Genomic DNA, 27,990 nt, shown 5'->3' with positions numbered 1-27,990 from the left:
AGACATGTGTATGTTGCCCAGGGTTTTGGCAAAAGCAGGTTGAAAACCAAAACCTGAAGTTATCATTCGTAGGATGGCCATCATTGGATGTTGATGCCGGGAACTGACATTAGCTCTGCCATATTCCATTTATACGGTCTATATTTCTGCATTTAGCACGATCTGTGGACATAAATATCAAAATTTAACTGTTTGGCATGAATCTGTCTTGCAAGTAAACTGCAAACTAATAAAGCTTTTAAAATAAAATGGCAAAAGAACTGATGGAGTTCCTCAGACAATTTAAAGCACTAGAGCCGTTAAAGCCCCTGAAAACCTATATTTTCAAATCTGAAGTATTTCTGTATGACTAAATAAACAACACTCAAATTTAAAGTAAAAAATATATATATTTCAGATATTATGATATAAGTTAAACACTCAAAAACACAGACAACCAACTTCATCAGGGCTGTGTGAGCGTGGTTTTATCAGATTTTGGCAAACAATCCAAAAACTGTTATCAGATTCTGATTCAAATGTTGCTAAATGCTGACTGGTGCGCAGAGGTATATGACATCACCTTTTTTTTCCAACAGAAAATATATTTAAAATTGTATTTTTTTTCTCTATATATTCTGTTTGAACCCTGGGGATACAGCAATCCACACCACACGGGATGCTCGAGCACCCCTTGCTGGTCTCTGTCATCCCCAACATGAAAAAATATACTGCATATTTTATATGACAAACGACAATTTTACGCACAAGCACAAAACTTATTTTTTTCCAAAGGTTTCTGAAATATCCATGAGACTAAATGCTAACTTTAACAACAATTATAAAATGATTTGACCCGCACAACAACAACACGCCAAGAGAAGCAATAAAGCCGTGGCATTTTATATGTCATTTATTTTCTGGGAATGAATTTCAGGTTAGCAAAAGTGTGTAAAAGTTCTATTCTTAAAGCAGCAAGCTAATAATTAAAACAACAGGATTACTTCTGATTCAACAGACTAATCTGCTACAGTGCCATGTAAAAATTTGGGATTAAATGAAATCACCAAACAGGTATCACATAAACTGATGAAACGTATTTGTTGTAATTGTCTTCTTCTGTGAATTACAAATTTAATTGTTATTTCAAAACAAAATCAGAGCCTGAAATTGTAGCTGTGGTAGCAGCTGTCTGTCAGCAGGGCAGCACGGAGGTGAAGAGCCAGGCGGGTCTGACTTCTTCGTCCGATCAAGGTCATCAGCAGAGGTCTCTCTTGTTGTGTTGACTGCTCCACCAGGCAGAGACGGCTGGTAAAGCTCCTTGCGCCTGTTTATAGAGTTGCATTATTCTGGTTCCATCTCAGTTTAGCCAGTCCAGATCATTATCCTCCTCTTCATCACCAAAGAGAGGGGCAGGGGGGGGACGGCCCTTCAAGCTCTGGACACGAACGAGAGAGATGATGACATAAATGTCGCATTGGTGGTAATACAGAACGTAATCTTTTTAAAACATCTCTGACAGCTTTAACATTGAAACAAAAAACAAGGAAAGGGTTAGGGTCAGGGAGGGGGAAGGGGATCTACAGATCCTTCCTCACCATCTCATCCTCCTCTTCCTCCTCACTGGGTGCTGTGGGGGGGTTGACAGGAGTTGAGATCGGGAAAAATGGCGCTGCCTCTCCATTTTCCTCAGCCATTCCCCCAGTCAGTCTGAGAGAATAGCAGAAAAGGGTGGTGGTGGTGGTGGTGGGAAGAGGGTGGGGGGGTGGAGTACAAAGAGACAGAAGAAAGTGAAAAGGAAAACGGGGATGAAGCAAGCAAGAAACAAAAGTTCAGACAGGCCGTTAGTTTGCAGGAATCTATGCATCCATTAGTAGAGATAAGTGGCACAAATATGTTACGACTGTAGTCAAGTTAAATGAAATGTGGTCAGTAAAAATTAAGTTTATTGGCCTTCAAAAGTGCATCTGACAACATGTGACCGAGTCCTAAATGACTTCTTATCCACGATATTATTTTTGGGGGTTCAAACATGCATCATCTTCATTCCCACCAGCCGACAGTGCAGCTTGGATAGTTTTCAAATTCCATATTTGGCCGACGGTTGTTTGGTGCTGCATGATGAAGAAGCAAACCATTTTCAAAACTTTGTGGTGCATTCAAAAATCTGCTCTGACAAACAAGAATTATGAGTCAAATGCTATCATGGAAGAACAGGTTGTCCCGTTCATGCAGTTACAGGGTGTTCTTGAATGTGTCAACAGCAAGTTTTTAAAGTGCTCTCTGCTTCAAAGTGCTACATAATAACGTGACTGGACTTCCTGTTTCTATTCCTGTTTCGATAAGTAGTCAAATGAACATTTTGAATATGTTGCTTTTCAGCTGAACTCCTCGTGTTGAGCTGTATTCTTAAACATCTACAGGCCACCTAAATACTGTGCAAACTTTTTTGATGACTCTCCATTGACTTTGACTGAGTATTTATTTATTGTTAGTGATTTGAAGTTTCATGTTGACAGCCCCTATAGGACAGCAGAGGCCTGTTTAAGAAAGCAGGATTAGTGAAAACTCTGAGTTAGTTAAGTCTGAGATGAGGGGAACTCATCATTATTGTATAAAACATTATGATATTATTGACACTTTTCCCCGCTCTGACAGTTTTTTTTTTTTTTAAAGATAAATGTGCACAGCCTGCATATACATGTATTAATATCTCTACGTCGACTGGATTCAAAAGAAGGCTCTTTACCTGTTGCCATGGTAAATCGTAGTATCAGAGCTCCGTTGATAATGGCTTTTTATGTTCAGGTTCAACCTACTCAGAGTTGATTAAACTGACTCTGATCAGCTGTTCTGCAACTGAAAACTCAGAGTTCAGTCTTCGGCTCAGAGTTTCTTAAACCTGCTTTCTGATACTCTGGATAACTATGGACTGACATACATCATGTGACAGAGCTCACACACATTAAGGCCACACTCTGGACATAATCACCTCCAAGGGTCTTAACATTTCTAAGTTTGTGGTGACTGAAGCTGCTCTTTCTGCTCATTCCTGTGTTCTCTTTGAGATGACTACCTCAGTGCAGACAAATGTTCAATCAGAGGACATCACTGAAAACACCAGTGAATTATTCAGCCATTCTCTTGCACAGCAAACTCTCTTGAGTCTCAGTCAGTGATCATGTACAGATGTTACTCCTTTCATGTGATGCGATTCCTGCAGCGGTAAAGGTGCCCTGAGGTGACAGAAAGGGAGGTAGGAGGACTTCTATTGTGTTCTGTTGTTTCCTGCACTAGCTGCAGTGTGCACAAACAACCACCAGGTGGCACATGTGAGCAGTCCAGACTGCAACAGCTGTGAGAGAAAACTGAGCCCTGCATCTCTGCTCCTCGTACAGTAGCCTACAGTACAGTAACTGGTATTTTAATGTAACAGAGTGGAACTTAACACAGGGGGTAACCCTGTCTCCCTAAAAAAAAAAGTGTTGATATTTAAGTTACGTTGCTGTAGCCTATAGTAATGTTCAGTTCATGAATATTGAATCAAGTGAAGACTGGTGGAGCTGGATGTTTCTGAGTTAACGCACCGATGAGGTGTGAGGATGAAGTTATCTGTACGTTTCTACATTATGCTTATAGCTATTGGTTAGTTAGTTTGTTGGTTACTTAGTTAGTTAAGTGTGTTGTCTGCTGTTCAACTGGATGCCCGTGTGCGTTCATTCTTTTCTTATAAAACCAATGAAGAGCCGGTTACAATAGCAATGTCATAATCTACCGTTAATATATACCGATAATTTCAGTTGCAATATTACAATATGTTATTGATGCTATTGCCCCCACTAAGGTAAAGTTAGTCTCCATGGAGAAATGCCACGCTGGCAAAAAACTGAGTTGCTGAACGCACGTGACGATAAACTAATCTCCAGGTGCATTATGACATCTATAAAGAGACTTTGAACTGAGAAATGCAGAAAGGCAGTGCTTCTTCTCTGACATGCATGCACCTTATTTGCAACTGTTGACAAGTTGATAGGAGGGTCCTGTGTCATGCAATGAATTTGTCTCCTTCTTTACTGACAAAATTCTGAAAATTAGAGAAGCTGTCAGTAGTACCTCCAGATCAGGCCTGTATTGTCCTTGCATCCACTTAAAACTAATTCAATTAGCACAACAGAATTTGATTCTATCAACTAAGTACTAAAACCTTGGAAGAAAGTGTGCAACATCTCAAATGCTCCTCCTGGTGCCTTCATATTCTACCTACAGGCTTTTTTAAACAATGTTTATAACTGCAAATAGCAGTAGATGCTTCTTGTTAATCGCTGGAGGCCATACACCGTGGTTGGCCAAGAATATTCTGATATAGCAGCCGTTCGTGCCAGGACTCACCTTGAGTCCTCTCCTGAGCTGTTCGGTAGTGCATTCGGTGGTGGAGGCGGGTTGTCTGGGGGTCTAAAGGCTTTCTGAGGAGCAGCATGTATTTCTTCTACATGCTCTCCATCGTCCACACTCTCCTTGTCCACCTCACTTGTCACTGCAGCGCTTGTTTCTGACAGAGTTTCCTGTCCGTCCTCCTCAGGTGGGGAACTCTCTTCAGGTTCATCATCTGGATCTGCAGACTTGTTGGTGTCTTTTTCCTCTGTAGAGATTTCAGGAACAGGGTGTTCTGCCTGCTCCTGCTGTTCTTCAGACTCTGCCGTCTCTTGAGGTTTTGGTTCAGTGGGAGAAACAAGACTGAGATCAGTGACCTCTAGTGCCTCTGTCTGGCTTTGTGTCTTTGACTCAGTTGCGGTCTCCGTCTGCTCCTCTGCTGCTACTTCCTGATCCGTCTGGGTCTCACTGACTTGGTGAGAATCAGATTCCTCTCTGACTTCCTCTCTGCCACCATTCACATGTGCATTATGTTCTTCTTGTTCTTCTTCTTCTTCCTCCTCTTCTTCTTCCTCTTCCTTCTTACTCGGTCTCAGCGAAGAACTGTCTGTGCCACTGAGCAGCTGCAAGGTTACATTCTGGAAAAAAAAATATCCACATGACTATAAGAAATTTCACCAAAACAGATGTTTGGCACTGGTGTTTTGTTGTGCAAAATCAAATATCGGCCAGTGAGTGTCATCCACCTCCATTATAGTGAATGAAGTTTCACATGTGTGTATATATACGGTATATAAAGTAGCTGGGTAGGATTGCCATCAAAATGCGGCTGCCAGGCTTCTAACACGTTCTAAGAGAAAAGACCACATCAGCCCTTCACAGGTTAGTTTTAGAATTGATTTTAAGATTGTACTGATGGTTTTTAGAGCCTTGAATAGTCAGGCCCTTACCTATATCTGTGATCTGATAGCTCACTATGCGCCTGATGATCACTGCCAGGGATCCTCTGGCAGGGCCCTACTAATGGTTCTTCTCAGGCAGCTAAACTCAGTATCCTCTTTTAAATCTCTTCTTTTTTCTTTTTCTTAAAGTAATAATCTAAGATTTTCATTTACATAAATGTTAAAAAAAAATACAAAACAAATGTGAAAATGCAATCTGTAGTTCAAACAAATAGCCCAGAGCCAGCAAGGATTATTTGCTGGTAAATGAGGAAGGGCCTTTGGGTGCTGGCAACACAGAGGGAAGTTCAACATTGTTCATTTGCATAAACTACCCACATTGTAATGATACAAAGCTCATTGAAAATCAGCAAATCTCTTTAAATCGCTATCTATCGCCGAATAAGGTAACACAATGGTGATTGAGCCTATGGCCCACTGGTGAAAGCCCTTCCATTTACAGTATTATATTACCGGGAAAAGGCGACACTGTTTAGATCTGTGGGAAGTGAGATCCAAAAACACACCTGCAGTTACTGCCTATCACCACAGATGCCGCCAATGAGAACAAAACAGAGATCTTTGAGATTGTAACTTTATTGTATTTGTTGCAAATATTTTATCTTTTTTATTTTATACTATTTTTTTATCTTGTGTTTGTATTTTATTACTTGTATTATTAGTTTTATTGTAAAGCACTTTGTAATTTTGTTTTGAAAGGTGCTATATAAATAAAGTTATTTATTATGTATTTATTATTTTATTATTTATTAATTATTATTATTATTATTATTTATCTAGACAATAAATTATTTATAGCTGACCAACACTGGGTTTACGACTACATATTGTAATAAATACCACTAGTTATGTCTGAAGTGGGTACAAGACACTTTTTTCCATCCATACGTTTCCTTTATTTTGTCCATTTGCCAAACATGTCATTAATCAGATGTATTTTCTTTCCTCCATACTGCCACGGGAAAGGCTGCTTTGGCATTTCTGTGTAAAATACACTTACCTTAATGGTAGTGACAATCACCCCCAGCACAGCCTGGCCACTGTAAGATTCACTGAGGTCAAACTCCCCTCGCAGAGAATGAAACACTCCGTTCATCACACGCTTCACCTGCAAGTACACACAGGCAGCGTCACTTTCATTACTCAAAAATCGTAAGTAATGTCACATGCATGCGTACGCCTTAAACCTTTGACAACAAAACAAACTTCGACGTAAATCAGACATCAAAGCAAAAGTTGTACCTCAACTGTGAAATATCAGCATTAATCAATAACCATGTAATAACATGAATACTCTATGCTTATGTGCCTGTCCCAATAATACAAATAATAACAATAAGGAATACCCTGCCTATAGGAAGTACCGTCATGACATAATCTTAAATTTCTCTAACTGGAAAAAATACCATAAATACATTACATACATTTATGACGATTCATTATATTTATTACATTATCATATCAGTAATATTATAATCATATTCAGATTATGTTTGTATCATAAAGGTGTTGATTCAATTTGTATTGGTTATACTGAAAGGTTTCTAATGAAACGTGCTAAAAAGGCCAAAATGATCTGTTGTTAATACATGAAGACCTTCGGCTGCACATCTTCAATAAGCACAGCCTTTATTGCTTTATTAAATGTGTCTTGAATCTTGTTCATATTCATGAATACTTCAAGTTTGGGACACAATTTCACTTGAGTCTAATGGAAACTTGTCTATGAGTTTATATTTATATATTAGTACTACTACAAAAGGGTGCACAGCTCACATGGGTTTACAATATGCATCACATTACGTATTGAAAAACGTGAACGACTCTCAAGCAAAAATCTAAGCCCTGCCCACTGTGCAGTATGTAAGATATTATATGCTATAATGTATGTGTAGTGGGCGGGAGAGTTATCAGGTAAAACTGTTATTCAATACAACAACAACACCACACTCATGCATTATCACTTCCTGTTTGTCAGGTGGTGAAAAGCAAGCTGGGAACTACGAGTGGGAGGGACTGAAGGCTCAGCTATCCTTCGCTGACATCTGGTGGTGGTAATGAGCTATTGTTGATGATTTTAATTCTGTGACTTGCACGGTGACAAAGTTATAGTCTTCTCATGAATGATGAAAAACAGGAGAGAATGATTGTGCTGCAACCTCATTTCATAGTTTCATGTATGCACAAGTGTGTGTGTGTGTGTGTGTGTGTGTGTGTGTGTGTGTGTGTTCATGGATGACTCCTCACCTCTGCTGAAGTATCTCCTGAAGTATCTCCTGAACTCTCTCCTGAACTCTCCTGCTCTGCCAGGTTCTTCTCCAGTTCAGCTACTCTTCTTTCCAGTTTCTCCCGTACAGCCACTCCTTGCTGCTCCAAGGCTGTGTACTTAGAAAACAACATACAGTGACTGTGTGTGAAAGAGTGTTTTTGTGTGTGTATATAAGTGTGTGGCGGGAGGGGGGGTGATAGGGTGTCAACGTGATGTCCAACAAAAAAATGTGGATGACCATTTAGTGTAATTAGATGCACAAGCTGACTGACGACTAGTCATCCATCTTACTTTTTCCTGAAGGGCTTGCAGCTCTTCAGTCTGCCCGTGATGTTGTAGCAAAGACTGGTCTTCTAACTCTCTTGACTGCTTCAGAACCGTAAACTGGTGAGGGTGAGAGAGGACAAAAATAAGGCAATCACAAATCATATATTCACGTTTACATCACACTATGCAACCCACTTTTTCTTGTTTCAAATTATGGTGCATCTATGTAAAAAAAAATGTATTTCTAAAACCCCGTGGTTGTTGATGACCAAATAAAAAAAGAAATGAATACACGAAAAGCTGCCTAAACCACTGTATTTCTGACTGAACATACCTCATTTTAAGATCAGTTTTGTTTTCTACTTCGAGAGCTATCTGGTGTTTTTGCTACATCTAGTGGTTTCATTTTGTAAACAATAACAGTAGTAAAAGTAGATAACTAATTAGATAGCTTTAGTTAACTAGCTACCCTACAAAATTCCAAGGAGGGTTATTATTTGGTCAAACTACAACTGAAACCAAAACAAAAATAAGCACTGAAAAATATTGCTGTAAACTTCGACTAAATAAAAAACGATAGATATATTTTAAGAAAACTAAACTGAAACAATATTCCCTGGTTAAAAAAATGAATAAAATGAAATAAAAATGAAGGTTAATTCAGTTTTAGTTTAGCTATAATATATCACTACCGAAATAAGGAGACAGCAAGAATCTCCATTAACTGAACCACAGAAATTTAACAGACTTGACATTCCAGGAGCTGGTGCTATGCTGCAACAGCTTCATATTTAATCCCTGTTGTTTTTCACATGGAGTCTAGTCTTGTAGAATTAAATAACAAGAACATGATATAAATATTGTAGTAGATCAAATGCCATTTAACTGAGCTTTTTAGCTCAGGTCTAATGTTAACTAACTTGGGTCGGGATGAAATTGCAGGTGACAAGTTTTCTTCCGAGTGTGGTTGTGAAAGAGTACTGAAGAAAGATTTAAACATTATGGCCGTTCCTAAACAGTTCCCCAACCATGTATCTTGTTTGTATATGTAGTTAGTACACACTGAAACAAGCTAAAACGAAATATATAAAAACTAAAACAAAATCATTCTGAAAAACTGAAACTAAAATAAAACTAGAAAAATGCACTTTCAAAACTCCCTAAAACTAAACTAAAAAATGAAATTGAAAAGTCAAAACTAAAATAAAACTAATTGAAAATTCAAAACAATTACAACCTTAATTCAAAAGGTACTTTTTATATTTGTTTTCTTTTGCATCAGCTATTTGAGCCTTTGAGGTTTTGGTACATGTATTAACAGCTGACGAGTTGTTTGGTTTTATGTCATGATTATTAAATCATTGTTAAATTAAATTTTAGGGACCTATTATTATTAATATAATTGATTAAAGATGATGTAATTAACATAAAACATCAATGGCATATTGTACTAGGCCTGCTCTGTATTATGACCTCGCCCTACATGAAAAGATAAAACATAATACTATTATAATAGTAGAGAAATTACATTACTATTTAAATTGCATTTAAAGGGTTGCTCCAGCATCATTAAGTTGCTAAGAATGGTCAGAATCGATGCAGCAGAGGCAGAGATATCATGAGTTTTAGTCTCTAGTATGAGCCTGCACTTCCCATAATGTAAATGGACTGTGTTTATATAGTGCTGTTCTTAGTGATCAATCAAAGCACACAAGCAAGCATTCACCCATCCACACATTCATACACTGGTGGCAGAGGTTACCATACAAGGTGCCACCTGTTCTTCAGGAGCATAAACCTTAAACATTCACACGCACACTCACAAACACCTAGAGCAATTTGGGTTTCAATATCTTGCCCAAGGACACTTGGACATGTAGACTGAAGGGGCCAATCTGCAGTCTATAAAGTAGCCATAGCATGCAAAATTGGAGTTCTTCATTAAGTCAACAACCAATGAGACAAACTTTGCGATTATATTGCTTGGACTCGTATGCGTTTGTGTTTTATCATGGCTAGATGGTTTGTCTACCTTTTCCTGTAGCTGGGTTAGCTTGTCCTGCAGAGCATCTCTCTGCTCTGTTAGTTCAGTCAGCTCTCTACTGTGCTGCTCTTTAGCAGAGGCCAACATCTGCTCACACTTCCCCTTCCACTCCTCCTCCAGCTCCGACTGCAGCTGAGACAACTGCAACACATACATGGCATTTATCATTAGTGGAACTATGAAAAGCAATGTCGACAATGTAGCCACTTGAGATAGACACTTTAAAAAAACACGGTTTATTAACAGAATATATTTAAGGGAATTTAAAGAGAAGATCGATTGCAAGTTATTAAATAATCACATTATCGTCTATGTTCCTACAGTACAGCCTTTTCATTGGATGTAACCTGTTCGGCTGCAGCATTGTCAGTGCTGGTCCTGGCCTTGCGAAGTTGAGCTCGGATGTTGTCCAGCTCCTGCTGGCTGCTCTTACGGAGCTCCTCCACCTCCTCATCCCGACGCTGACGCTCAGCCTGCCACTTCTTCTTCCTTTCTGAAAGTGTCTTAAAGGGAGGGGAACAAACCGTTTGTCAACATTTACCCAACAACTATTTCACATTTCAAAAACTCCTGCATGAATTCTTCCTAAATTTGAACAGTTCTTTAACATATTATCCTTGTTTCCATGGTGACTTCTGTGTACCGATACTGATATTAAGTTCATACCCTCTGCGGAGAACCAAAGTCTGTCCCCTTTCACTGAAAGAAGGACAAAAAACATGAAGCATACGTACTCGTTCTAGGCTCTCTTTATCAGTCTTTAGGTCCTGCAGTTCCTCCTCTGTGTTGTTGACTCTCAGCTCCATCTCTTTGCGTCTTTGCTTCTCTGAACGGTACTGAGCCTGGGCCCTCTCTGCTACCTCCTTCATCTCTGAAACACATAAACACAGCATTGTTAGACCAGTGTTTCTTTAAAATCATCTTAGGCCAACACGGCCTTCGGTCAGTTCGGGTGTAACGTCCTTTATTTAATTTTTTTTAACATCCTTTACTTGTGCGCTCCAGGGCCATGTTCTTGGTACATGGACTAACCTTGTTTTTACTGATTTTAAGCTGGGAAGGATTTTTCAGCTTTTCAAAGTTTAGGCCTATCTGGAGCTGCTAACAAAGCAACATGTTGTTGTGCTCAAACCTGTTAAAATGCAGAATTATTAACAATTCTGAATCATACTCTTGTTATCTAGATCATGATCAAGACATTTTGAGATGAACCCCATGCTTGAACTCATTTTCAGATTCACATGACTCCATTCCTTAGAGGCACTAATGTTGTTGAAAATTGTATCATTGCTAATCATGGCTTTGACTTTCAGAATAAGAGCGCACTTGTTTATAATCATCCAAAATTGAAGGATACACATAAGTCTGGTGATAGTCTTTATTTTCCATTTTATCGACAGAAAAAAAAATTCAACAAAAGACCAAAACCTGAATGAATGCATCTACTAACAAGTATTGTGTGTGTATCAAAGCCTGATCTATCTTCTTCCTCTGTGTAATAGAGCTCCATTGTTGTCCAAAAACTATTAAAACACATCAATGAGCCACACTGTTGCACTGGGTGACATGTTCCTTCATTCACATGAACACACACACTGTAGTTTATTTTGATCTATTTTGGTTTTATTAATCCGCTGCTGAAAATAGTCCCCAACAAATGAACTATTACCTCTTGTTTAAGTAACATTTAATAAAAACTACAGTGACCAGCTGTTACTGGAAATTACTGAGCCTTTTGTGAAAATGAAGCTATATATGAGACCTATTTTTAAAGATTTACATTTACACTAATTTGTCAGTTGTTGAAAATAAGAAAAACTTAGCCATATCCTTCAAATCTGTGTTTAAGAAACATGTTAACTAGATGAGAGTGAACACGATTGTTTGAGCTGGCTCAAACAATCTTGTAAGCTAGGGTCTAGTTTTTGTTGTATTTGTTGAAATTCTCATTACATCCCTAATAAATCAAAAAAGAAAAAAGACAGTATCAGTGGCTGTCGCAGGACTGTAATTAGCCTGTCCAAGTCTTCCACAAGTACTAATAATAGCCGTGTTCGTTGTTTACGTTCATTATGATATATTTATGTTCATAAGGATCATTTTGGGGGAACGGTTTTCGAGGGAGGCCTGAAGGGGTGGACCGTCAGTGTTGCTCTTGGTGACATTTTCGCTAGATTTAGTGAATTTGGGAGCTTGTGCTGCCAGCTACTTTCATTGGAAAAGAGTTGGCAACACTGGGCTGTGGAATTCTTTAGAATCTAGCGTATTGCTGGTAGCTTTAAGTCAGGATTAGTTAAACCACGTATGTCAAACAGGAAAAAAACTGGCTAAGTGAGTGCAACCACATACACTCCCGTTGCCAGTTACAATTATGTTTGTTTGTTTATTGAAGCTCTGTTAGAGAGGTGTTAATTAAACTTCATGGTCATTTTGGAGGCTGTAATTGTTGATTTTACTGAGAGATTTTGCAAACACTTTGTCCACCCCATTTGTATCAATGAAGGTTTAATGCATCATTATCTGCCTCCAAAAAGGATCATAAAGTTGAACACCTGTGTGAAAAACTTACAACAAAAACTGAACATTACAACACTCATGCAGGTAGGATTTATTGCAGGACTGTTGTACTAAACCAATAAAAATGACAGCACAAACCTTCCAGCTGTGTTTCCAGGGCAGCAACGCGTTGGCAGTGCCTCTCGTTGTCCTGCAGCGCTGAGCTCAGTTTACTCTGCATCTCCATGGCCTTCTGCTGGTGAGCTGTAGCTTCTAGCTGCAGCTGAGACTGCTGGGACACGGACGAAGCCAGATCCTCCGTCAGACGGACCTGATGGAGACGCAGACGGACATAGAGAGGGGTGAGAGGAGAGGAAGGCATGTAGCAGTGGCTGTCTGTAGTAAGGGAAAACCCAGGCCACACAGAGACAGTGTAACAACATAATGACAGCCTAGATGAGTGGTTACTGGTGCTATTGGTGTGAGAGCAGCGTGACCCTGTGGGAGAAAAATGGTAAGTGATGGTTGATGGAAAAGGAGACAGCAGGGAAAAAGAAGAAAGAAAAGTTAGTCCAAATGTCAATGAAGTATGAAAAAGGATGATTCCAGTGGCAGCGGTCAGATCGGGGTCAAATAGTTCCGCATGATACTTTATATTTTGTGCAGCGTGTTTGGAAGTGGGGCTTGATAAGGGCAAACCGGATTGTCAGATCAGCGATTAAATGCCAGATTTGCATTTTCTGTCTCAAGGATGTATCTGTTGTGTGTTTGTCATTGCAAAGTGCTCAGGCAAAAAGGAAGGTTTGTCTTCCTGAGTTTAAACTGTCGATGACAAACTCACTGAGGAGCTGTCTTTGCTTTGTTTGCTCAAAACAGCTGCTGAGTTAAAAAAATAAATACTTTTGGAGCACTTACACAGTATCACTTTGTCATTTTCTTTTCTTCTTTTGCAGATACTATTTGACCCCAGTCTGGTAGCGGTACACAGAGAAAACAGGCTCACCTGGCCGGAGCCCAGGTCCCGAGGCAGTGCATGCTGAGAAGAGAGAGCAGTAAATGCTAGATTTTCCTCAGAGCAGCACTGCAGCGCAAATAACCAAGCAGAGAGCAGTTGGCAAAGAGCAAAGCACTTAATAGCATCAGATTTGTAACAAGAAACACACAGTAAATGATTCAATAAATAAGGGGAAATCTCAATGTGAAATTCAGTTAGCGTAGAATAGAAAAATAATGATGCATGTACTTAAATAACTAGTCCAATGTACCACTATTACAGAACAAAGTCCATCAGTGTTGAGTTAGTTTTTTCTGATAATCCAACGGGGTTCTTAATGGTTTACTTAGTAGTTTATTTAGGTAAAGAAGCAAGAGAATTTTCTCAATCCACAAAGGAACCCTTGATCCTTCAGTGTATCTGAAAAATTCACACACATTTGGAGATTTACAGTTTTCACCAGGAACAACAGGTAAAAAAGAGGTTTAAAACATGTTATGGACACATGTAAAATAAAAAAATCGACGGACCTCTTATTGTATGATTTGCTTATTTTTTTGGCATTTGAAACCTTTACATATTGAATGTAAAAATGGTGAAACGCACATACAAGAGAATATAGACCTTGAAAATGGAAGATATCCTAAAGGTTGTAGCAAGAAACAGCTGCACACTCAGACACAACTAGATCATTTCTATCTCACCATCTCTCTCTATCGCTATTAAATCAAAGACTTCATTGGCATGAGAGTTTCAAAAAAACAATGTTGGCAACAACGTTACAATTGTTATTTATTAATGATATATTTACAATATTATAATTACATTTCAACAAACATTTGTGTGTGTTGAATTTGTCAAAATAATTGTTCCTTATATCATTGAATGTTTTACATTTTTTGAGGAAGTGCATCTCTGTCTTGGATAGGATCCATCTGTGCTTCCTATCTCAGACAGTAGAGAGATAATCTGACAATTCATAATCTCTTTTTAGAGCCAGAAAACATTCTAGTTTCTTTTTTTCCAGGGTTCTCTATGGTTTTCTTTACATTGCGCTATAATTAGTTTTACTCTGGTTGGTGTTTGGAGAGCGGTGTTGTTGTGAGGCTGGCCAGAGTGTGCCTGAGAGGGGGCAGTTAGCCTCAGCACCAACTGACATAAGGGACTCTTTTCTGAGCCACATTCTGCTCTACATGCATTTGTCGGTGTGTTTCTGTATATGCGTAAAATGTATCCGCAGAAAAAACCCTGCATGTCAGGGTTCTGTTGGATGTTATAATGACTGAGTGGACCGCGTACTTCACTACCATACAGCTCAACGGGCTGGATGACACTATCAAATATTTTAAGCAAGATTATAATTGGAATTTGGAAATTATAATATTTTCTCTTAAATACATTTAGAGCTCTTTGAGCTTTTTATTTTAGTGCATTCACTGCCATGTTGAAACTCCCTGATGCTGTTACGGTTATACCAAGGTAGGTATAATTCATACTATGTTCAATGATATAGTTATTTATGGTAAACTGGGATTTGTTCCCCTGACATCTGGGGCATTTTTACTGCCATGGCCCCAGTTCTGACAGTACTGTTCTTCTATGCCCAGCTGTTGTTGTAGTCCTTGTTCAGTAGGAGACAGTAGAACCAGGTCATCAGCATAAAACAGACACTTCACCTCTCTATCTAGAAGGGACGGGTCAAGACCAGCACATTGATCCAACTGAACAGCAAGTTCAATTTATATACACATTAAATGAAGTTGGACTTAAATTGCAGCCCGGACAAACACCTCTTCTCTGGGTGAATAATTCAGTTTTGTTTGTCTCCAAATTTAACAGCACACTTCTTTTCTAAATACATTGATTTAACCATCTATCTATCTATATTTATATCTATCCATCTATATCTCTTTGGCATTTCTTGTCTCTCATCATCATCTCTCTCATATACGCCTGGTCCCACCAATGGATCAGTTAGGCTCTACTTAGGATCAGTCACTAAAATGCTGGATGACTCAGTGGAGAAATGCATATTTCCCCCATGCTTTGTGAAAACCAAATCTACAATCTGAAGGTACATTCATACACTGCAAGCTACTTGGCTTTTAGGCTCTGACCACAAAGGTATGATCAGGCAAATTGTGTTAAATGTTAATACACATAATACATACATAATAAACTATATTTTGTCTACCAGTGTAGTCTGTCAGCATTGCAAGAGAGTAATGCTTGATGCAGTGTGAAAGCACAATTTCCAGTCTCAGTTGTTCCCCCTTTTCACCACCACTTTTTCTCACCTTGTCCTGCTCAGCCAGCAGTAATCTGGCCTGGGTCTGTTCACTGGATGACTTGAGGGAGTCATTCCTCTTTTCCTGCAGCAGGTTACTCTGCTCCATGTACCTAGACAACCACAGCACGACCAGATCAAATAGCAGTGTGACGATATCGCTATTCCTTTCAAAACTGTTTGTAATCCCCTACGTGGCCCATACAAATCTTTAAGTTCATACAGATGCCATTTTTATCATTCTTACTAGTTACATTGTTTTTCTAATGCACTAATTTCAGTATCACACTGCAGCAGGATAGCACTACAAAGATTTTAGACGACGTCTGTCTAAAATAAAAAACACATCTCTCAGATGAAATACAAAGGCACTTTGGAATTTGACTTTAAAACATAAGAGCTCCACATGAGAGGGAGATCATGTACATTTCTATTGCAAGTGACTCAAGTGGAAATAGTGGTCGGACATGATGCGACTGACTATTTGACATTTTTAGACTCACCTCTGATTCTGGTTGATGAGCTCCCCGATCTTATGGTTCTGCTCCTCGATGCGAGAGCTTTTCTCAAAGACTTCCTTTTTGAAACATTCATTTTCCTAAAAAATAAAATGAAGAGTTTTCAGAACACAGTTTGATTTTCCAGTCCCAGGACACTAAAAGATGTAATAAAAGAATCAATATTTGTTTTATAAAAAAGAGCTGAGGAAAAAAACACCAGTAAAACACAAGGCGCCGTACTGTTCGGGTGTTTACCTGGACAATTCTTTGGATGTTGTGCATGATCATGGAGGTTTCCATTGACATACTAGGAACACCCATGGAAACACTCCCCTGCCTTTGAAGGTCATCTATCTGTTGAAGTAAAAAAAAAAGACAAGATCAGATCTGCTTTGTATTAAAAGGTCCAGAGTGTAGGATTTAGGGGGACCTATTGTCAGAAATGGAATACAACATTCATAACTTTGTTTCCATTAGTGTATAACCATCTGAAAGAACTGTTGTGTATTTTCTGGCTTAGAATGAGATGTTCATATCAACATAGGGGCCGCCGTGTTTCTAGTCGCCTTTTTACGTTGAAGTGGCAGCTTGAATGTAGTGGCGTGAACGCACCTGAAGGCCACTGTAGGTTCTTCTACAAGCTTGGTGTGGCGGGGTGGGGGTAATCAGTTGGTTACAACCTCACCGTTAGATACCACTAAATCCTACACACTGGTCCTTTAAAACCTCGTAATGAACGTATTGTCCTGCAGAGAGTTTATACCTTTGAGGCCAGCTGATCCACTTTATCTGCTACTTTTCCGACTGATAACCGGATCTCTGTGTTGTGTTGTCGGGCCTCAGTCATCAAGAAGGATGTCACATCGTTGGAGCCTGGCGAGAACAACACAATCACAGGGTTTGTAATTTGCAACAGTTTCACCATTTAAATCAAAGTGTAGTTACATTAATTAATGAGGCTGCATAGTGAAATGATAGTAAAACAGACCCTGAATGGACCCTGTGTCGAGAGCGATACGATACGATAATACGATAATGCTTTATTGTCAGACAGGTCTGAAATTTGTTTTGCATAACAGCAGCTCCATTTGCAACATCACAGAAAGGACAAAGACAAGAAACAAGGATACAAACATTTAAACATTACAATCACAGAAGACGATATTCAGGGCCCTTCAACGCACATTTGATCTGGGATTAGGCTCCATATTTAGTTTTAGGATTGACTGGTGTACAAAAAGCTTCTTGTAATTGAATTGAACACTCTTACCCATGTATGGGATAGTTTGTGCAGGGTAGACATGGCCAACAGGCTGTAGCTGAGATGAAGCCACGGAGTTCGGTGGGTAGGCGTAAGGCTATGAAACAACACAATGCACTGATATTACCAGATTTGTCCATGATGTGCTTACTGATGAGGAATCAGTGCAAAGTACCTGAAAGGCATGGCTGCTGGCAGACAGCCCCGGCTGTGGGGCAACAGTGGTCATAACAGGAAGTAAGGCAGAAGGTGGAGCGGTGTGAGGATATGATTGTACTGCAGGAAAAAAAAAACAATACATTTAACAGATAAAATTCAGGGAATTAACCAAGAAATTGTAAAACATACTGTACACCGTCATAGAAAATTGTGCTCTTTATAGTCCTGAGCTGCAGGAGCAACGTATACAGTATATATGAGCAGGTGGAAAAAGCTTACTGTATGCTGAAGCTGGAGCAGCAGTGGAGATCTGCACTGGAGATGGAGCCACAGGCCGATCCTTCGCTCTGCTGCCACTGGTGTCCTGGAGATCAACGCAATAGTGGCAGAAAGTCAGTTATAACACCAGATTTGGCAGAATTGAGACTCGCCTTGGTGTTTCTCTTCTCCCTCCCAGACAAACTCTCCTGGGTGAGTGTGTGTGGTGTATGAGCATGGATGTGCATATGGGGCATGTGTTTTTGTGTATAAAGGGAAGTAGGGAACGGAGAAAGAGCCTGGAGAGAGCAGAGGAAGTGAACCGCCAAAATGAGTATAAACAGTACATGTTAAGTTCGGAAAAGGTGATGGAAGATGCCAGCCTCCACTTCAAAAAAGACGTTACCGCTTTTAGTAATCGCCACGGTCTCTGAACACATGAGACATACTGGTTTTGAACTGTCTGTGGGAAGAATGAACGTGTAAGAGTCTGTCCATTCTGGAAAAAAGCTGTTTTCGCTGTCTACTTTTCTCTTTTTAGAGCACGCCACTTATTTCTCCGACTGTTGTCTCGTCTCTCCCGTGTGTGTGTGTGTGTGTGTGTGTGTGTGTGTGTTTGCCCTTTTGAAAATATTTCAAAAATGTTGGGCACCCTGGATTTCTAACCCCCAAAGAGCACAACTAGACCACACTGTCAATCATCATACCAAATTTGAAGTTCCTAAGTTAAATAGTTTTAGAGTTCTGCTCTGGAAACTAAAGTGTTACACGCGAACAGAGGGAAGGAGGGATGGACGGAAGGACGGATATACCCCCGACTACGTTGTTGCGGAGGTATAAAAATGATAATTTTGATTATCAATTCTCCGTTTCAGTATCAAGTAAAAATATTAAACATTTACTAGTTAATGCTTCCTAAACATGTCAAGTTGCTGCATTTCTCTCGCTTTTGTCATTGTGAGTTGAATAACTTTTGGTTTTACTGAAATTTCTTCAGGCTCATGTAACTTGTGAAGGGTATTTATCATTTATCATGTTTCTGACATTCAATATATCTAATGGAGTCTGGTGGCTTTAAAGAGAGCATAGATAACTGCTCAAGTTCCCGTTGGAAACATAGACTCTATAGCTGTCTCACGGCATGGTAAACCAGTGAAAATATTCTAAATATAGCGTACACTTAAACTGATATTGATTTTTTTTAGGTGGGCCTTTCTTTTAGGTGACTAAAATACGTTTTTCTGCCGGCCTCGTCCACAGCAGTGCATAGTTTTGCTCCCGTGCTGGTACTCCTGTTGGTTTCTCCAAACTAGGGGCGTGCCGACCGTCATCTACTGTTGATAATACACTGACTATGGAGAAGTACCTCATACAACCCCACTTCAAAACACCCAAACTATCCATTTAATAGGATACATTCATTGTTGGACTTGGCCTTTTCATGGAATTTGCTGACAATAAGAAAAATACAGAATATCTTCAGACTTATTCTTTAACATCCATAGAAAAAACCTTCCTCCCAAGATTCTGCCGACCCACCTCAAGCTCAGAATCACTGGATTCGGGCTGGCTGGCCCCTCCTGTCATAAAGGGCAACATGGGCTGGCCCATCTTTGCCATGCGAGAGATCAGCTTGGCTTTTGAGGCATCAGGATTCTGAAGTTTGAAAAAGAAAGCTTTCATCAATACAGCTGCAAAATAACTGAGTACAATCAATATCACAGTACGTTGTTAATAAGAAAAGAAGCAGTGATAGCAGGGTGCTTACTGCCAACTGTTCACTGAGGGAGTTTGACTTTGCACGAAGTGGTGGCTCCCTGCAATAAAAAAAAGAAAAGGTCGGAAATAAATCATTTTAAGTGACAAAAGGGTTAAGGACAGTGCTGGTAACTATTTTCCAAGGCTTAAATCTCACCCTGGTCTGCCTGGACCGGAGGCGGTCGTTTGAACTGGGTGCTCTGGCGCCAGATTCTCCACACTGGAAGCTGAGGAAGGAACAGGGGAGGGAGCAGCAGAGCCTCTGGAGCTGCCACTAACAGACCCATTGTCCTTGGAAAACTTCACCTAAGGCGCAAAAAGGCAGAAAAAGCTTCACTTCACTTCACCAACATTACAAGCAACTATTAGTAAAGAGGTCATATCAGAAGTTGCAGCTCCTTAAACACAGACCTAACTAGTATTCATGTGACATTAGAATGATCAGGTATGTTAGGAAAGGTCAAATACAGGAGCAGATGATGTTGAAAATTTACCCTTCGAATCTCTGCTTCAAAAATAAGAGTGCTGTTAGCCGGGACGCGGTTGGGGACTCCCTTGGATCCGTAAGCTTGGTTGGCTGGGATGATAATGAGACGACGGCCTGCCTTCTTCAACCCAAGCATCCCTTCCTCCCAGCCCTGTTAACACAGAGAAGGTAATGATACACAGTAATAATATTGCAACAAATGCATGTAATAAAACAAAAAATGATAATATGATGACGAACATGATGCAGTCACAGTTTAGGCTGGCCTTGGCTTTTAAAGCTAAACTTGTCACTGTGCCTAAGACATTATACTTATAACACCCGTTCTCCGGGCTGGCTTACACTACATGCTCCTGCAGTAAATACTAATCTAGGTTCCCAACTTTCAGGTGATGTACACCACTTCTATGTGGCATCTACTGTCGACCTGCGATCTACCCCTGAACATCCCCTGTTCCCCACCCCACCCCTACATCTCTAAAAAAAAAAGTGGTTAAAAGTTTTTTTTGTGGAGATTGAACTTAAGCTGCTATTCTTATTTTGTACAGTACGTTTTGACTTACTTTGATCACTTTTCCAGCTCCAAGTTTCAGTCGTAGCAACTTGTCCTTGTTCTGGTTGGAGTCAAACATCTGAAATGATATTTAAGATTCAATAACTAGTGTGCTATGATAGGAGTTAAATCCCCAGGATCTGGAGACAAAATGACGCAATTGATTAAATAATGGTGGAAGTGCGCGGCGACCTGGCCGATGGCGTTGTTCTGCAGGAGCCAGCCTGTGTACACCACCTCCAAAGAGTCTCCATTCTCCACCGCCTGGCCCTCACCAATACTCAGATCCTGAACCACCACATCATCTAAGGAGACTGCGCTGTTTGCTTTCGCCAAACACACCTGATGTACATAGACAGAAAGAAGTCATCATCTGACAAACAACATAACTCGTGCGATTTGGCTAAAGCGTGTATCAAATGAAAGCAGAAATATAACAGGGGTTTTGAAGATCAATCCTGATACTTGTGGATCTTGTGCTGTCAACACAGCCTGTCTGCTTAGTTACTCACTCTGTTGGTCAAACAATAGGTCTCCTCCTGCGTCACTCACCTCTTTGCAGAAGTCCGATGAAGCTTTCTCTGTTTCAAACATCAGGGACCAGTTCTGCCTCTGCTCGTCATAAAAAGTGAAGTAATTGTTTGGCTGTACCTGCAGGAGAGAAAGAACATGTGGTCAGGCACAAGACGAGGAACACTTCCATCATTTTTCATCAACAATCAGCTCATTTGAGCAGCAACCTGCTCCACAGTTACACACTCTGGGGAATCCGTAGTGTCATGAACTTTGATGTATTGTATTGTATTTGCAATTATTTATTTACATAGTGACTAATATCGAGTCTGGGGTGTCTTTATTAATGTTTGTCAGTTGATATACAGTATATCAAATATTAATTGTTAATTTGACCGAAAAATTCTTCAGTAATGAAGATTTACTTCATATTTTTATAACAGCTTGCAGAGCTGTGATGGACATAATATTGAAAGACTTTTGAATCAGTGGGAAGAAGTAACTGCTAGACTCTTCCAATTTGCATTTCAAGGATGTATTTAAAAACTCAAAACAACAATAGAATAATAAAATGATCATTAAATTTGCAGATAATGTAATTCTGTCCGAATGAATAATTGAATCTTAAAATAAATTTGAAATATCATTTCATTATTCTATATTACAATTCATTTGTCTCTTGCTTTATTTCTACAGTTTCCATTTCGCGATTTCACTTTAACTCAAAGACATGTAAGCACTTCCATGTCCAACCCACACCCAGGAAACAGGAACTCTGATTGGCCAGCTGTTATGCGCTGGCAGGAGTCAAGGCATGGTCACATTACATTGCGCTCTGTCTCTCTATACTAGACTACAAACTAAAGCTCCGTTCTCATACGCTGCTAATAGTTTGTGATCGCTCTTATCAATAAGTATTTATTACCCGCATCGGAAACGTGACATCACACCCTTTTTTGGGGCAGACGGCTGGGAGATTTTTTGAACTGTGTTGCTGTATTACATTTTAATCCATTTATAATAGATTTTTAAAATTCATCATCTTGTGAACTGATTTGAATTAAACAATAAAGATTTCCGTAAATATTCCAGTGAAACACTCCAGACTGATGCAGTCTTGACAATACAATGCCCCACATACTTCTGATAAAGGATTCCTACATTTATCCCACACAAATTTGTAATTATTTGACTTTTACCAATTCATATTATCACAGTATAGTGTATTGTACATGAGTTACTCAGAAAAGAAGAGAGACATTGGATTAACCCTATAATATGTTTTAAATATCAGTGTCTCTCCTAGTGTACTGTATATTGACAATAGGTCAAAATACAACAATCAGATAAGTAACATTATTTTAAAGATTATTTATGACAAATTTAAAAAAGAGTATATGATAAAGCTTTGGACTTCCACCAGTTAGGAAACATTTTCAGACCTAGAAATGATTCAAATGTGTTTCCATATATTTTTAGACTTCCCCACCATGTGCAAAGTGTGATATTCCTCTAATGAATCACATTATCTGTCCATATGTAATCAACATGCTGTACGTCTCTACTTACTGTGAAAACAAAGCCCACATGAATCTTGGCAGCGGTCACTTGTTTCTGTTGGCTCAAGTAAAGAAGCAGCTTGTACTGCAGCAAAAAAAAGAGGTGCATTATTCATAAAAAATCAAAAGTCACACCAATAATCTCAAACAAGTGACCAATTAGCAAACCGCTCAACCTCTTTTGTTGCGTGGTTGCCCAGTACGGCTGCTCCCAGCTTCCCCTGCTTCGCATACTGTCCGTTAATACTGCACATGGGACAAAAGTGGCAGAAAAGCTTTTCACTTGACAGTTTATTATGGAAATCCATTTTATAGTTACAGTTTTTAAGTTTTGCAAAAATAAATTCTTGTGGGAATAGACTTTTTTACGTTTAGAAAATACATGAAAAAAAAAACAGAAATATTCCCATAAGTACTTCAAGCTACATTCAAATGGTTATAAAATATTAAAAACTGTGTCCTCACTATCTGAAGGCTTGGACTGCTGTGGCGAATAACACTGCAGGAGCTCCAGGTGGTGGAGCTGGTTTCTGGGTGGCTGACGCTGTGAACGGACAAAAAAACATATTAATTCCAGATTCCACATCCAGCTGAATCTGAAGTCACTGATGTCTCTATTTCTAATCGTCTTACCTGCATTGGAGTTCTTTCTGGGCTGTTTCGGTGCTGTGTACTGGAAGGACTCGTTCCCCTGAGTGCCTTCCTGGTTTAGTCCGAACAGGGAGGCCAACTTGGCCCTGCAAGGAGAACAAGTGTAAAGATCATCTAGACATGATTATATTTGCCATGAAGTGTGTGATCCGCTCTATGGTTACACTTATAGTATAAAATATCCTTTCCTCAGATATAAGATATGGCCCGACTGTGCAGTCGCGCAAGTAAAGCTGCTCATACAAGCCTTTCATCTTCATTTCAGGGGTTACTTTAGCGGCCTGCTGCCACACTTCAACAGCTCTTAAAGGGTAACTTTGGTATTTTTCAACCTGGAACCTATTTGCTCATGATTTAGTGTCTAACTGACTACTAGGGATAACAATTTCTAAAATTGGTCCAGTATTGAGGGAGAGCGCTGCAGACGGCAGCTGCTCACGGGCTGCAATATGGTGCTATTGGGGCAAGCTGACACCGTCATTTACATCCACTAAAAGTGCTTGTTTTTGCCACCGACAGGCTCAGATTGTTATTATAAGTGTCTGACATTATGGAAAGAGTCTCGCTCAAGAATTGAAATCTGGCGAGGTGAAGTGATGCCGGAAGACAGCGGTGGAATAGTGGAATACATCCATTGTGGAGACGCAAGTGCGCAAAAGTCCACATACTATCTTTTCTTCTTCAGCGGATTAAGTTTGCTCAGCAGCATGGAACTACATTTTTGGTCAAACTACGGACTCTCAGGTCATCCTAAATTTTGATGTCATTGTGCACTGATGTTAAAAAAAAAAAAAAAAGAGAGAAGCAGCAAATCCTTATGTCTGAGGAACCAAAACAGCAAACGTTTGACATTTTTTGTTTACAAATGACAATTAATCAGATATCAAAATTGATAATCTTCTGATGATCAACAAATCAACAACAATCGTAGCACAAAAATGATATTATTACATCATCATTATAACTACTACCTCAATCATAAGCACCAATCTCCTTATTTCCAACAGTCAGGATCAAACCTGCTCGACTAGACCAACACTTCTACGAAGTTTCTGTGTTTTCAAAACAAGACGAGCCTCGGAAAAAACTGCCCAGCTAACTCGTACTGACCCCTGGAACTCCTTCCACTGGTAATCATTGGTATCTCCCCGAGCAGACATGTTGAAAGCCTTGAGGCCCTCATCTCCGATGGTAAGGAACAGGGATGAGAAGGGCCAGCCTGTTTGCATGTGTGAGTCAAACTCCTTCCTGCGTACGTTCCAACGCACCAGTCCCGGGCTACCCCTAAGCTCTCATTCCCCGGTTGCGGTCACACCACTGTGGCAGATTCAACAGCATAGCAGAGAAAGAAACCGAGGAGCTCCGACTTAGTGCTGGGTCTCCACCGAGCTGAGATGGGCTGTGGCCAAAAGGCCTCACCTCACTCCTCTAACAAGCAGCATGTGATAGGAATTAGCCGCCATAACCCTCTAGATCATGCCCTACACTGGCTGCTTATTCCACCAGTGCCTCCACACTGTGCCGCTATCACACAATGGTCACACATTCAGTGCCAGAAAGCACAACAGGGTTGTCAGTTTGAGAACGTGGCAAAGCTGTAACTCAATGCCTCATAACTGAGAGACAAGGTATATTAATAGTAAGTTAGTTAACAGAACGTTAACAGCTTGGATTCCTGAAATATTTATTTTGTTTGTCAATATCACAACCTCCATTATAAGTGGACATAAACATAGAAAATACATAATCTAATGTTACACATGTAAAAACGTGTTCTTCATTCTTTGAGTACTTTGAGCAAGATCTCAAACACTGCGTTTGATAATAGGGGTTTGGTTTATCAGACAGTTATTTCAAACCTCAAAAGACTTATGAGAGTCACAAGGTTATAAAAATGACTTTGGTAAGTCACAACATGAAGAAGTCATTGTCTGCAGAACAGGAACCAGGGAAATCAAATGTCATCGCAGACCTGAATACACCAGACAGTATGAGAAGCTTCATTCATACAAATGATAAAAAAATATATATATATACCTGGCTGAATAAACACACGACAAAAGTCAGTGGAGATATAAAGGCATGTGATTAATCATCAGACCAGCAATGGGACCACCAGAGATACAGTCAATATGAAACCACTGGAATATGTATACATATACTGGCTCTGTGTTCGGCATAGAGCTCGACTCTCTGATGACGGTGGCAGAGGAAAGAACACTCAACAGACTGCTGGCCATACTGGACAACGCCAGCCATCCTCTGCACGCCGTCATCACCAAACAGAGGAGCTCGTTTAGCAGCAGGCTGCTGCTCCCCAAGTTCTCCACAGACAGACTCAGGAAATCCTTTTGTCCCCCGAGAAATCAAACTGTACAACACCTCTCTAGGGAGGGGGGTGGACAAAGGAGGACGGTCTGCAGGACAGATAATAATGCACTATCATCATTCCTCTTCATCCCCTATGGGACATAAGGCTTCAATGAGCTCTCTCCATTGTATTCGGTCCTTGGCAGCATGTTGGGCCTCTCCCCATGACAGGTTCATCTTGTCCAGCTCCTGTGTCACAGTTCTACGCCAGGTGGATTTGGGCCTCCCAGGTTTTCTTTTGCCTGGTGGTGTCCATCTTAAGGCGACTCTCGGGATCCGGTCCTGCTCCATTCTCAGCACATGGCCTAGCCATCTCAGACGTCTGTGTGTAATTTCCTTGATGATGCTACGGCTACCGTTTTTTTTGTACAGTTGGTGGTTGGAGATTTTGTTTAGCCAAAAGATCTGGCATATTCGTCGGAGGCATCCATTGTGAAAAACTTCCACTCTCCTCATATCACTTTTGATCACTCGCCAACTCTCTGAGCCATATAGCAGAACAGACTTGACATTGCTGTTGTACAAAAGCATCTTAGTTTTAAGGCTGTATTGCTTGGACCTCCAGATGGAACGGAGTTGGGAGAAGGCACCCTGAGCCTTTCCCAGCCTTGTTTTAATGTCTTTCTGCACTGCACTATCTTTACTGATGAGGCTGCCCAGGTATGTGAACTCTTCCACAAACTCAAGTGGTGCCCCATTTACAAGAATGGGTGCTGCAGGGGTGGAGTTTACACACATCACTTGAGTTTTGGAGGTGTTGATGTTTAGTCCAACCTGTCTGGCAAAGTTGTTGAGCCTGTCAGTTTTGGCCTGCATGTTCGAGTGGTCGAATAATGCACTATACTCACTTTTAACAGTCTCTTCTGCACTATATTCACTTGTTTAATAGTCGTGTATCACAGCTGTTACCCTGCACTATATTCAGTTTTAACAGTTTTCTTCATCTCCTTGTATTTTTATATCTGGTATATTGTTTTGTACTTTGTACTTTCCACTACTTACTTTTTTACTGCCTTTTTACTAACATGTTTTGCACTATGGAACTGTGATGCTGGAAACTTGAATTTCCCTCGGGATCAATAAAGTTAACTCTATCTATCTATCTATACATATTATATTATATATACATATTATATATAATATAGGAGTATGTAATATAACTTGCTATAGTTCTCCATGAACTAGGCCTGCATGATTAGTTTGTTACAGGTGCATTATTTATACTTCTCCACAGGTTGAAGATGCTCTGTAGCTGCTGACCTTTACCTGGTGAGGTCACTCTGAGCTTTATGAATGTTCAGCTCTCTGATTTGTAGATAGAAACATCTCATCACATATCAAACGTTATCAGTGGCAGGATGTTAATGAATATCAGAGGTCATTCACTAATTCTTCACACACATGTTCTTGTGAAAGAACTTGATTCATGTTGTTGTTGAGGTGCTCACCCTGATGTCCTTGGTGAGGATTATAGACACAATAAAACATCATTTATAAACATGTATTGTTATTTATCTGGTGAAATATGTGAGCCGAATAAGAGAACAACCTTTTAGAAATATCCCCTCGGCTTCATGCTGTTCTCTAAAAGGTGTATTACCTACGAACAAGGTCGCAATAGATTAATGAAATGTGTCTCATACACGACAGCAGCTAGCCGAGGCTAACTGCTGTTGAGCTAGTTAGCTCCCAGGCTAACAGTGTTAGCTCAGTGGGGACAGACAGACTCACCCTCCTGATGGAGACAAGAAGTCCCCGTCCTCATCGTCTCCGGCGAACATATTCTGAGTCTGAAGCCTCTTTTTATTCAATAAAACAAGTGCACAGATGCTATTTTGACATGACTAGTGTTGTTGAGCTGTGAGTTCCTCTTCCTGTTTGTGGGGGAGTCAGCTGATTCTCCACCTGATCCCAGTTCAGTGAGCTGCAGCTGCCACTGGGGGGCGACACAGACTCAGAGACTCAGAGACTCACACTGTCAGGGGATGCTGCCCTGTAGGCAACCCTAACCTTTGACCTCACAGAGGGGTTTAAAGCAGGAGAGACTTTTGCAATAAAGAATACTTGCAAAAATGAAGCCTAAATGGCATAAACAAAGGAAAATAAATAAATAAATAAATAATAAATAAAATAAACTATAATGCAATTTCTATTGGAACTCACATGTCCCAGCTTTCAATAGGCCCTTTGATAATAGTCTGTTTATTGTTAATACTGTATATACTGCTCCTATTTTTATACTTCCTTCTATT

General features: G+C 40.0%; 1 protein-coding gene across 2 annotated transcripts; it reads right to left on the bottom strand.

Moving 5' to 3' along the window:
• Positions 1 to 874: 874 nt before the first annotated feature.
• Positions 875 to 27,665, bottom strand: fkbp15b (FKBP prolyl isomerase family member 15b). 2 transcript variants are annotated; one of them, XM_037778213.1, is made up of 29 exons: positions 27,470 to 27,665; positions 23,351 to 23,454; positions 23,183 to 23,261; positions 22,894 to 22,963; positions 22,728 to 22,802; positions 21,198 to 21,296; positions 20,838 to 20,987; positions 20,656 to 20,724; positions 20,100 to 20,243; positions 19,763 to 19,911; positions 19,616 to 19,664; positions 19,387 to 19,503; positions 17,869 to 17,953; positions 17,606 to 17,706; positions 17,440 to 17,527; positions 16,933 to 17,042; positions 16,425 to 16,523; positions 16,173 to 16,267; positions 15,680 to 15,782; positions 12,548 to 12,719; positions 10,627 to 10,763; positions 10,240 to 10,395; positions 9,881 to 10,033; positions 7,873 to 7,965; positions 7,586 to 7,697; positions 6,313 to 6,422; positions 4,369 to 4,988; positions 1,578 to 1,689; positions 875 to 1,417 (listed from the first exon to the last, which is right to left on the bottom strand). In XM_037778213.1, the coding sequence occupies exons 1-29, from the start codon at positions 27,517 to 27,519 to the stop codon at positions 1,340 to 1,342; spliced, it is 3,579 nt and encodes a 1,192-aa protein (XP_037634141.1). In that variant the 5' UTR covers positions 27,520 to 27,665; the 3' UTR covers positions 875 to 1,339. The 2 variants fall into 2 exon arrangements, with proteins under 2 accessions (XP_037634141.1, XP_037634140.1); XM_037778212.1 differs by having other exon boundaries at positions 6,313 to 6,420; positions 7,560 to 7,697; positions 27,470 to 27,663.
• Between the last annotated feature and the right edge of the window lie 325 nt (positions 27,666 to 27,990).

The sequence above is a fragment of the Sebastes umbrosus genome, chromosome 8, assembly GCF_015220745.1.
Source record: "Sebastes umbrosus isolate fSebUmb1 chromosome 8, fSebUmb1.pri, whole genome shotgun sequence".
NCBI classification, from domain to species: domain Eukaryota; kingdom Metazoa; phylum Chordata; class Actinopteri; order Perciformes; family Sebastidae; genus Sebastes; species Sebastes umbrosus.
Note: the sequence above shows the minus strand (reverse complement) of the source record. Positions and strands in the feature narration are given on the sequence as shown.

Excerpts from the sequence above, each read along its gene's own strand:
- fkbp15b (XM_037778212.1), bottom strand. The coding sequence starts at position 27,519 with ATGTTCGCCGGAGACGATGAGGACGGGGACTTCTTGTCTCCATCAGGA. Across the intron at positions 16,524-16,932 it reads TGGATCAGCTGGCCTCAAAG|ATAGATGACCTTCAAAGGCA; the intron begins GTATAAACTCTC and ends TTACTTCAACAG. Across the intron at positions 12,720-15,679 it reads TGCTGGCTGAGCAGGACAAG|GTCCGTCTGACGGAGGATCT; the intron begins GTGAGAAAAAGT and ends CGTCTCCATCAG.